The sequence below is a fragment of the Capsicum annuum genome, chromosome 1 (genome assembly GCF_002878395.1).
Source record: "Capsicum annuum cultivar UCD-10X-F1 chromosome 1, UCD10Xv1.1, whole genome shotgun sequence".
Lineage (NCBI taxonomy): Eukaryota > Viridiplantae > Streptophyta > Magnoliopsida > Solanales > Solanaceae > Capsicum > Capsicum annuum.
In genome coordinates, this window is record NC_061111.1 from 133853266 (window position 1) to 133865572 (window position 12307).

Here is a 12307-nt window from a genome sequence, read left to right on the forward strand (position 1 = left end):
TGTGAAGAATCAAAGTTTTCTCATTGCTAAAGAATCGGTTCACAGCTGCCTATAAATTAGAATGGTTACATTTTCCTCGTATACCGTTTTCTATTTCCTATGACTTTCCTGGAAGCAGATTGCTATTTTGTTTTACAAGGGGATCAACACCCTGTATTATGAATTTACATTTTACAACAAATGGAAATTTTTTTCCCTAAAAAAAGCAATGTATGAAATCCTAAGAATGTGGTTCTAATAATCTTACATGCTTATTGCCCTGGATGAAACTTCAGACTCCCCCTCCTGCAGCTCAGTTTCGGCCGCATTATTATTTTCCTGGCAATCAAATTTATTCGGACATCAACAGTGTGCATATATGTGGCTTATACAAATAAGTTTTGGCAGGACATGCCCTTTTCTGAATGAAGAGGGTACGTGACTTCGGACATTCTAAGCTTCTTTTATGAGAAGAATGATTCTATTGAAAAGAAACGGGATAGGGAGAATAGACTAAACAAGTGAAAGTTCAGATCATACTCTTTGTTCTACCATTTGTGCTTGAGCAAGATACTGTTGCAGCGCACCGTTTCCCCGAAGTACTTTCCCACCACAACCACGTGCATTTACCGCACCAACCGACTCTTCATCTACCACAATAGCATCTACTCTATCATCCCCAGATTTGACATCAGGAATCTGCACATTCAAGCGAATCAAATATGAACAACACTTGCTCATGATCTTATAGATTTGTGAGAAATAGATTCGGACAAGTTTACCTCATACATCGCATCAGTTAAGATGCTTTCAAGTAAGGCTCTCAATCCCCTGGCCCCAGTATTTTTGACCATCGCTTTCTTGGCAATCAACCTTAAGGCACCCTCCGTAAAATGTAGCTTAGTCTAATCAAGAATATGAAAGTCCAAATCAATAAAGTAAAAAAACAATTTAACCCTCTTCCATGTTTGAGGACATGAATTCATGCTTGAATCTTTTTCTTTTTGAGGGTTTGCGGTGAAGAGGTTGTAAAGTACTCATAGTTTGCACTTACATTATTCATGCTAAATAGTTTTTTATATTGCTTGCAAAGAGCATTTTTGGGTTCAGTGAGGACCTGTAAAAAAAAAAAGAAAGATGAAATTAACCAACTCGATAATCTGGAAAGGCAGGTGCTTAAAGACCAAAAGTTTTTTTAAAAAAATCAGGCAGGGACGAATGGCACAACCCATTAGAATCAGAGACAACCTCCAATTCTGAACGAATAGCAGCTTGAGTTCCATATACAATGCAGTCCATGATTACAGTAAAATTAAGGCAACACAAAGAATAAAGATACCTGAACAAGCTGGTCCTCAGTCAGTGCAGATAAACTAACTAAAATAGGAAAGCGCCCAATAAACTCTGGTATGAGGCCGTATGAAATAAAATCACTACTTTCTGCCTGAAAACATGAAATGATATTTTTCAGGAACAGCAGCTGACTAGTAAATTTCCATTACACGCTACTCATAGTTTCAGGCATATCAAAATAGAAATTAAAATTAGATGATCACTCTTACAGATTCTAGCAAGGATGATGTTATAGTTGCATTTGTCATCCCCCCAGTTCTCATGTTAGCACGAACTGGAGCTCCAAAACCGATAGAAGAATCCTGTCGTCTGGTTAAAAGACCCTTTGTAAACCATCATAGTTCACAAGAATCATAGTTCCTGATGCAATTAGAGAAAGTAATTCAGAAAATAAAAATTACCTCTCAGAAATAGTCTTCTCCAAATCAATGAATGCGCCACCACAGATGAAAAGAATGTCTTTTGTATCTATCTGTTAAAAAAATTGGAATATTTTTTGAAAATTCATATGCGGAAGACATAAAAAGAATTGAATAAGTGAAGCACAAGACATTCGGTTTTGTTGGAAAAAAAGGCAAAGAATCATTAATGTATTTACGGTTCCAATTCAGAGAAAAGAAAGTGTCTGACATAGCACCTAACTTTATTTTGTCTGAACTGATTGGCATGCCCGTTGACATCTAGAAAAGTGGACTTAAGGATGCTAACCATTGAGAAATACATCTACAACAAGTCTCGCTGCTGCTAAGTCAGCGCATGAGATCCGATTTTTAACATCTCTGAATGGAAAATTATCTTTAGGACGTACGCTCATATGACTTATCTACTGATTCCTCACCTTAATATCTTCTTATTTAATAAAGAAAATCAGATATTTTTCTCAGTAGATTGCACCTACTTTAAATGTAACATGTTCGCCTTGTCTCTGATACTGTGCTCACATTCCTGAAACTTTTTGCCTACACTTCAATATCGGTATCTCCAATGCTTCCAAATTTGCCTGTGTCACTATTTCCTATTTTAAATCAAAGAACTTAATTACAATGGAATATGCCTGTTCTGACTCATACGCCACACTTTCTCAGGTAAAGAAACCTTGTGCTTTCAACCCAACCAATGCAAGGGTGATTGCGAGAAGTCATTTATGTTTTTAACTTCAATGTTCTCATTTCTACCCAATAAAAGAATGATAGATCGTACAATTCATAACATTCAGTCTAGGATTTTCCAAGAAATGACAGGTCAAAAGAACATCAGCTTACTGCAAAAAATGAATTGACTGTATATAAGTTGAGATTGAGAGAACATTCAGGAAAGGAACTTAAACTTGCACAATTCCAAGGAAAGGAACCTGCAAGCTTTTGAAGGGATAGAAAACATGGTTGTACAGTTCTGGGAACCATTGATGTTGTTATGTACACTTTTAAAACACCAATGAGATTCCAATTAGTATAGAAGGTTGTTTGCTTGTTTACATGGGCTTCCATTCAAAAACTGATGATATACTTCTCCTTTCGACCTTCAGCATTCGGAAGGTCCAGACTCTATACAACAAGTTACCACTTAGCAGATTTTTCCTTTTACAGGAATGAAATTATAACTTTATCCAAAAACAAAAGGTTGCAGAACTTTGAGAATGGTAACAAGGGAAAAGAAGAACCGAACACATTCACATCCACTTTACCTGAATATTCTCACCACGAGGATGCTTCCTTGCTCCCTTTTCAGGTACATTTACAATCTGGATTAAAGAGACATTTTTGTTAATGCAGGTTAATAAAGGCAACAGTCTACATCATTAGATGAGGACAATGCTGTTTTCAACAAAACTTATATGTGATTTTAACAGCAAGATTTGTAATCTAAACTGCCAAACTTTTAAATCACAAACGTTCAGCATCATGATTATCTCTGTAGAAACTAAAGAAAACAAATTGAGGATAGTGAAGCTTAACTGGATTACAATCGGAGATTTCAACTCTTTTAGAATCAAATGTCAAAATGGAAAAGACAGTCTTTGAACAGTTTTCATGTTTGATTTTTTCAAGAAACAACACAATTTCTTCATTGTGCAAATACCTGCTAGTTTTAGGATGAAAGATTCTAGGAATGCTTTTCTTTTTGGAGATTGTTCACTATTCTGGCGAGACTATTTCAACGATATCATTAAGATGACTGTTTCGTCAACAATAACTTTTTCCAGCATACTTGCTGGGAAGTTTACTGTTTTGATTTTGCAAACTCAAGTTGTTTTACTAAATCGTGTTTGAGGGGCATATTGAAAGTCGAGATAGTTAATTTAGTTATATGTTAAATGCATTTTACATGTTTAAGTTAATACTTGTAGAATATTTGTTTTAATTCAGTCATAATTAGGAATCTCAGAATTTAAGTAAATTCTTTATTTAAGAACTTTTTCTTGAGAATGGTAAAGTTTTATTCCAGAACACAAGGCTTATGCTGAATCTGCACAATGTAGCAAAAGTAAGAAACAAAAGTGTTCCCCTATCTAATCCTGCAGGGATCCCAGTAGGTCTAACACTGTATCAACTTCATTTAAAAGGTTCCAAACTACAACAAAAGAAGTGCAGTTTCCCTTTATTTAAGAACTCTTTAGGAATTTTATTTTAGTCCAAACTTCCCTTATACTAATATAATTCAATCCAAAATTTCCTTATTTAATATCGCCAAAACTCCAATGTGGGGAGCTCTGATTTCATTCCCGACCAATTCAACAAAAGTTCAAGTTCTTCTTTTATGTGCTCTATCTTAATAGACTAGTGTCTATCAGAAAATCTACTAGACTTCAACTCAATCCATGAGCATTAAGTTGAACTCTTCTTCCAAATATACTAGGTCTACATTTTTTTGCTTTAATTAGATGGCGGTCACAATTCAAAATCTACTTTATTTTAAAATTAAATAAAAAGATTATACATACATACATACATACATACATATATATATATATATATATATATACATATATATATATATATATATATATATGTGTTGGTGATACCAATTAGCCAGGAATATGTTTCAGCCATAGTACATTTGTTTTGGGTCCTATGCTTTCTAGAAGTCTTTTAGCTCTATTAGAGATTCTTTTGTCTGTTTAAAATGCAAAGAATTTCATGTACATTTCTGAGATGAATTTAAATGGAGAACGTTGCCAGTGAGGATTCATATAGCCGACCCAACTTATTTGAGACGGAGGAGTAGTTGTTGTTGATGGGATTGCATATCCTAATTAATAGCTTTCTTATAAATTTGAAGCAGAACTGAACTCGGTTTCCCCTAATATACAAGAACTGAAACCTACAACAGCGTTTGGACTTGTCAACAACAAAATAGAATGAAAATCTGGAAGCTAATAATAGCCTAAGAGCCAACAAATACTTATTTTGTTTGTTCTTAAAAAAATATTAATAAATGGCCCACGACCAGGAGCACTTACAGTTCCTTCAAGCATTTTCAGTAGTGCCTGCTGAACTCCTTCCCCAGAAACATCTCTGCTAATGTTTAAGCTCTCAGCCTGCATATGAATAAGATAGGTGTCAGTTGTGATATCCTTCAAATGTCAGATAAAAAGAAGATTACACAATAATCAAATTTCTTTAACAGAAGGCATACAAACAAAAAAGAGGCAAAAGAAAGCACCTTTTTTGTTATCTTATCAACTTCATCAATGTATATCATCCCTTGTTGTGCTGCTTGCACATTAAATTCAGCAACCTACATGTCAAATTGAAAGCTAATAGTTCTTTTCAGAATTTCCTAAGCTGGTTTGAAACAATAAACAAAAGAGCCTCAAAGAAACAAATTTCTTCAGCAAACATCCCCAATACGGAGGATTTATCTTGTCCCAAAGAAACTACAGGCACAAAAAAAAAATGGGAATAACAATAAAAGGCATGGCATATGAAATTAAAAGTAAAATTTAAAAAAAAAAAAAAAACATCCTGGTAATAATTACACATCCAACTTTTCTAGAACCAAGGATATGCAGAATAGGACATGCTTAACTTGGCCAGTAATTTGCAAACTTATGAATCTGTAGTAGGAACTATACCGTAAGCAACTTGTACAATATGGATTCGACATCTTCACCAACATATCCAGCCTGTAACATAGCACAAAATGCTTCTCAGTTGGACGTTAAAAATTTGATGAAGAAAGAACGTGAACCGTGTGGGAATATTAACTAAAAGGCATTTGTAATTTGGTTCTGCTGTGCTTACACCTCTCATACTTGGAGCATTAAAACAAAAAGAACAGATATAGTTTCAAATTTCGAGATGTAAGAGTGCCGTTTGGGAATAACTTAAATCCAGATATAGTGGGTGTTAAACTTGATCCTATTTAGAAAGGGGAATATCTAGTGCAAGCTGAAATATTTTAAATATATGAGGGTAGAAATATTTCTGTGATTTCTGAAACTGTTTGCTATTGGTGATTTTGGTCGGGCAAATTTAATATTCCTATGTTTTGGTAAAGTTGCTGCCATGTGACCAGGACGTCACGGATTCAAGCCGGGGAAATAGCCCCTTGCAGAAGTGTAAGGTGAGGTTGCATACAATAGACCCTTGCGGTCGGCCCGGCCCCGGACCCCACGCATAGCAGGAGCTTTAGTGCACCGAGCTGCCCTTTTCTTTTTTTAAAATTTAATAATCCTATGTTCGTTTTGATGTTTTATGGCTTTTTGTTATCAAAATCTTAAACTTGCTTCTTAGCCGTTATTTTCTAAAACTTACTGAAGACTGGTAAAAAGAAAAAAACAAGTATACACACAGCACTAGAATATGGAATATGGAAAGAAGATTGTGCAGAGAATTGCAGCTGCCACAAGCTAAGGTTCTGCAAGTTGTGGCAAGGACTCAGGACTCCACCCCCTGTGACCACCTGTTTCCTCTACCATAGTGGCAAGCATATGATCCTAGCTAAAGCTGTTTCTTTTCCCATGTTCTAGTAAGAGATCTAGCAGATTCAGGAACTTTCACTACTAGCTGTTGTTCTTTTACTTTCATTTCTAGAGTCTACTTTCTCAGCCCATATTCTAGCATTGCTTCAAATTCGTCACGCCTGTTTACTGGTTATTGAAACTCTGTGAAGCCACTGACCTTTTTTTCTTTTTAATAACCACGGTGACTGGGCCAGCCTGTGGGCACATCGACAATTCAACAAGAGACCTACTACCTCCCACCAGCACAAGTATCAACTAACAAATCAGAAGAAATCACCTGTTGTTTCTAACTCCTACAATTCATTCTGGTTAAAGAATCTCTTTCTAGTTGCTCTGGAACAATTAGGAGATTCTCTAGAAGAAATACAGGGTTCTGCTTCACTGTAATTTGAACCTGAGACCTCATGGTTCGCAACACACTTAACTGTGACTGACCGACTTAAATGATGACCTTCAGCCGCTGCATTGAAGGGGCCATATTTCCTCTTTTGGTGGTAGTTAATTTTTTCTTTCTTTAGTTTCTCTCTGCGCACACAGATATATGCCTGCCACTGGTCTTCTGTTTTTTCCTTTTTTCCCATTATCCATATATTCCTTTCCTACTTGTGTTACTAACAAATATAAAGTACTTTTATGATTTTACTCAGCTTTGTAAAGTATTACATCATTATGAGATGATCAATGATTACTATTCTATCTTAATCTTTTTATTATATAAAAGTAAATACAGCAGTCATCTTCTCGAGATGCTTCTTTACTCATATTTTATCATTGGAAAGAAGATGCTTTTTTCTTTACACTTAAGAAGATTTATTATCATATTTAAGTAATGGTTAAAATTTGTACTGGATAATAGAGTATCGTTTTTTCGTTTGATCAAGTAAAAGGTCCCGTTGACAATGACAAGGTTTTTGGCTGTATACAATAGGTATTAAAAAAGGGGAGAAACCTACAAAATCTGGTTCTCTCCAAGAGACACTCAATCCTCTATACAAACCAGAACTAAATGGTGCACCAAAAGAAAATAAGGTATCAGAGACTACTCCTCAATCGAGCAAAGCTCATCTCCACCACCATTTCAAAAGCTCTCCTATTTCGCTCTTTCCAAATGATTGTCATATATTTCCTGTAATTTAAAGTTGATTTAGATATTCTATGAGTCATTGGCATATATTACTTGACACATTGATAAAGGTTGTATTACAGAACTTTTAGATAAGATGACCTTCCTAACTACGATTTGGTAAATCAATACACTCATCTAGCTAAACAAAGAACAATCATGAACTAGGAAAAATTCAACCAAATCAACTCCAAACTATAGTTTCATTATCTGATCTCTGATTTCAAAAGTTCCCAAACAACCACTCAGGTTCTATGTTCTTTGACCTTCAAGAGAAGAGACATAACTTAGCTACAGAGGAGCAATAGTCAGTGACAGCAAAAAGGCCAGAAAAGGAGAAACATTAATTAAAGCAAGCACCTTGCCTAAAAGGACGGATCTACACCCATTTGTTCTTCATTAAATAAGAACAGAAACAATCAAATAGCATCTTACTTGCCTGTGTTAAGGTTGTTGCGTCTGCAATAACAAAAGGTACATTCACAAAACGTGCAAGGGTTTTTGCAAGTAGTGTTTTCCCTGTTCCAAAAGCAGAGTTAGAAAGTTCAAAGTTTCACAACTTCTTCCACACAAATAAGCAATTGTCAACAGAAAATATGATTGGTTAGTCAGGACACACATTAGTTTAGTGGTTAGTGGGGGAACACATTAGTTTAGGGAAGCTAAAAACGGAAAACATAAAATCCAAATGAGTGCATTCTTAAAACAATCTACATTTGTTGCAACTCTTATTGTGTTATAGAAACTTAATTCGTTTGGAGAATAAGGACCGGCACAAAAAGAAAAAAGAATGAGAAGAAAGGCCAAGTCACCCTTGTTCGGTTGGCAGACAAAACAATAAAGAGTGGACAAGGGGTTCTGATGAAGAAAGAATTAGTGTCCGCAATGAGAAAACATCTTCTCATCCATCGTTTTTCTTCGTATCATTTCTCATTAAAAAAAGAGAGGACCACGTTCCCACATCTCCTTCCTTTTTACAGTCCCACTTTTCCAAACATAAGTTAGAAGTTTCTCAATTTAGGATCTCAATATCGGAACATCCCTGATATCAAGCAATATCGACTTACAGAAGGTCTCAACATTTCTAAGGCTAAACAAAAGTTTAAGGAAGAACAAAAGAAATACCAGATTGGAAGAAGGCACATTCACAAAAACAACTAAATTTGCAAGTAGTTTCCTGTTTTGAAAAACCTCATGCCAGACTGCTTTCAGTATGGAGACTTCTGTCAGCTGATAATCTCTGAAGGTTCTTAGGCTAAAGATTTGCATAACTGACTGAAAGTACAAGAACGAAAAGTTGATTTCAACCTGATCCAGTTGGCCCCATCAAAAGCACATTGCTTTTTTCCAATTCCACATTTTCTTCACTATCATCCTTCGTCGTTTCTGCTCCAGGCCTAACCCAGATGTACATAAATATGATTCATATGGAGAAAAATAAAGTAAAAGAAAGAAAGGAAAAAGAATATTGATAGAATTTTCAACAGGATACAAAAATATCATTATTCAGAAGGAAAATGTTGATCAGCAATAAGCCTTCAACAAATCATGAGTCAAATGAATTGCTAACCCTTTCTGCATTGAAGCATGGTAAATCCTTTTGTAGTGATTATAAACACCCACCGAAAGCACCTGTCATATGAATCACTTATGTAAACAAAACAAAAGACAAAAAACAAATTTAAAGCATTTATTTCAAGTCCACATATTGTGCAAACAATGACTTTAGGGAGAGTTCTATCCGATAGTCCATCTCTAAAGTAGGATAGAGCAACCAAAAAGAAAAAAGACTATGTCTGAAGCTCATAAACATCAAAGCCCAATTTACATTCCAACTCCCAGGAACAATCATTCTAGAATGCATCTCCTTTAGCCATAAAATGCAAAATAAAAATATGCCATGCTCAAAATTCCTAGAGGAACAGACTTCCCAATGCAAACAGAAGAACATACGGACACATGGCCACCCTCAAACCCCCACCCCCACCCCCACCCCAAACAACAATTACAAAAAGATTATTACCTTTTTTTTTGACAAGGAAGATAGTAAGTTACAAAGAGATTAGTAATATGAAAATGCTGAGAGTTGAAAGTTCAATTGGATTGTGCAATAATAGATAGGCTCAATTCAGCTGCTTGATCATCATGGTTAAAAAGTTATAAGCTTTCAATATTGTCTAGTTCAGTAACGAAACAATGAGTATAGGATTGAATAAAAAAAATGAAAAAGAGACCTTCTTGGCTCGTTCTTGACCTATAACAAACTTGTCAAGTCCCTTGCAGATCTCTTTTGGCGTTGGCAAATTCTTGCCCAAATTCGACCCGCCACCCCAGCCACTCTTCTCTCCACTACCCTCATCCGGCCCACCGCCATTCTTCCCCTCGGTTCCAGGAGCTCGTATGAGATTAAGTCCAGGTACAAATGGTGGACCTGGAGGTGTATGCACTGCCAGCCCATTACCAGGTGGTGGTGACCAATTCTCGGGTGGCTCACCACCATACGACTTTAACGACTCCCAAAACGAGGGCCTTTGCCTTTTTCCATTATCTTCATCACTATTTCTCTTCCCATTACCACCATTTCCTTTCATCCTCCCAATCTCGAAAAAGCTACCTTGTAAGGGTGCCATCTTATAGGGCCTGAAATAGTAAGCCGTTTTACAATTGGGACACAAATTCACTGCCTGATAAGGACCCGGATTCGAACCTGATGAACTAGGCGAATCACTATTATTGCTCGTAGCATTATTATCTTTATCAGCATCATTATGATTGGAAGGAGGAGGAGGGATGAGTTGATGATTCCGACTGGAAAAGAGAAGATCCATATGCTTGGAGCAACGAGGACAATAAGCCTCAGCCCTAATTCTTCTCGGTGAATTCCGATACTCATCACCACGGTCCCATTTATACCTTTCTTGTACACCAATAACTGATTCTCTCCGCTTCAATTGACAACCCACCTGTGGAACCCAATTCACCAAATCACGATACTGCTGATTCTGATGATGAATAATCGGCGTTATCCTCCTTGTAATTCCCGTCTCTGTTGTTGTTCTCCTTCGCCTTACTGGTGCTGTGTATTTTACATTTCTCCATCTCCATAGTCCAGACATCCTCTATACAACTAGATGTTTATCTTCTTCTTTCTCAATACAAAATACAATATAATCTAAATCAATTACCATAAATTAAATCAGATTTGGGATCTGTGAAGAGGATTGATTAATTAGTATACTGTTATTACAGGTTGGTGATGTCTTTTTGTAACTGAAGTACTTGTGTGAGATATAAGTAGTAATATTGAAAAATGCAAAAACAAAGAAGATAAAGGTTGGTTTTTATTATTTTTTTTATTTTTTGGTGGGAATAAAAATGAGACCCAAAAAAATGTAAAGGTAATGGAGAAAACAAGACAAAAAAGTGGAGTATTGACCGCGTCGTAACTTCTCATTTCACTCGCCACAATCGATCACTTACCACCCTCTCCTCTCAACTACCGCCGTTGATGTTCATTCCTGTCTTTTGTAAACTTTGATGAAATAAATATAAAGTAAAGAAGAATAGAAAATATAGATAGTGATTCTTATTTTTCTTGATGAATTCTATTGAGATCGTTGAGGATTTATGATACAATGAATAAAATTTTTCTAAATACTTTTAGTTTTTGATTAAAAGACAGATACTTCAAATTCTGCATGTCTAATTGATAGATAATGTGTCTCGTTAAAAACAAGGTGGGAAAAAAAAATCTAGTTAAAGAAAAAGAGTACACATCTCTAACAATACGCATATAGGTTGCCTCATTAAAAACCTTACAAGGAAAACCCAGTGGGATAAAATTTCGTAAGGACAAAAGAGTACAGCGCATATTAACTCCCCTAATGAGAACATTCTTGAATCTTTGCATCCCGATCTTGTGCACTATCTTCTTGAAAGTTGCAATTGGAGGAGACTTGGTGAATAAATCAGCCGCATTGACACTTGAACGAAACTGTTGTACGTTAATATCACCGTTCTTTTGTAGCTCATGTATGTAGAAAAGACAGTTTTGATAAAGTGTTCTTCGTTCTATCTCCTTTTATGAATCCTCCATTAAGATGTGTTATGCATGCTACATTATTAAGATGTGTTATGCATGCTGCATTATCTCTATATAAAATTGTGGGTACATTGTCGCATTTCAAACCACATTTTTCTCGAATGAGATGTATCATGGACCTCAATCATACACATTCTCAATTTGCTTCATGAATAGTTATTATCTCAGCATGGTTCGATGAAGTGGCTACGATAGACTACTTTGTATATCTTCAAGATATGACAGTATCTCTACATGTGAACACATAATTTATTTGAGATCGAGCTTTATACGGGTCAGATAAGTACCCAGTATCAGCATAACTAACAACATCGAGACTACAAGCTTTAGAATAAATAAACTCGTATATTTTATCCCATTTTGATGTCTCCTAGTAGGAGTAGAAATATGTCTTGCTTAACAAATTGACTGAAAAGGCTATATCAGGCCTTGTAGTATTTACAAGATACATTATTATTGTGCACCTATTGCACTAAGATGTGGTACTTCATATTTCTCATTTCAACAAATAATCTTATTACTTTTGAAAACTCTTCAAGAGTTTCAACAATATTCAGACCATCAATTTATCCCTTATAAGGATAATAAATAAGTTTCTCAGAAATTTTATACGCGCCGGGCATTTTGAATCCTTTAGGAATTTTCATATGGAGTTTTGTCAAGTGATAATATCAATATGTATGACATCTTCAAGTGTCTGGATCGCAAATCAAATAAGTGTTATGCTTACTAAGATGCATCATTTTATGTCACTTGATAAATGTTTCTACTTCAGCATGCTTAA

At 35.6% G+C, this 12307-nt stretch overlaps 1 protein-coding gene across 1 annotated transcript; it reads right to left on the reverse strand.

Annotated features, from left to right (window-relative positions):
• LOC107879556 (CLP protease regulatory subunit CLPX1, mitochondrial) lies at positions 1–10968 on the reverse strand. The gene is made up of 15 exons (XM_016726581.2): positions 9656–10968; positions 8992–9053; positions 8730–8818; positions 7861–7940; positions 5408–5458; positions 4996–5070; positions 4793–4870; positions 3017–3073; positions 1734–1804; positions 1542–1641; positions 1319–1423; positions 1034–1096; positions 762–884; positions 520–678; positions 1–318 (listed from the first exon to the last, which is right to left on the reverse strand). The coding sequence occupies exons 1-15, from the start codon at positions 10535–10537 to the stop codon at positions 244–246; spliced, it is 2070 nt and encodes a 689-aa protein (XP_016582067.2). The 5' UTR covers positions 10538–10968; the 3' UTR covers positions 1–243.
• Positions 10969–12307: the final 1339 nt, after the last annotated feature.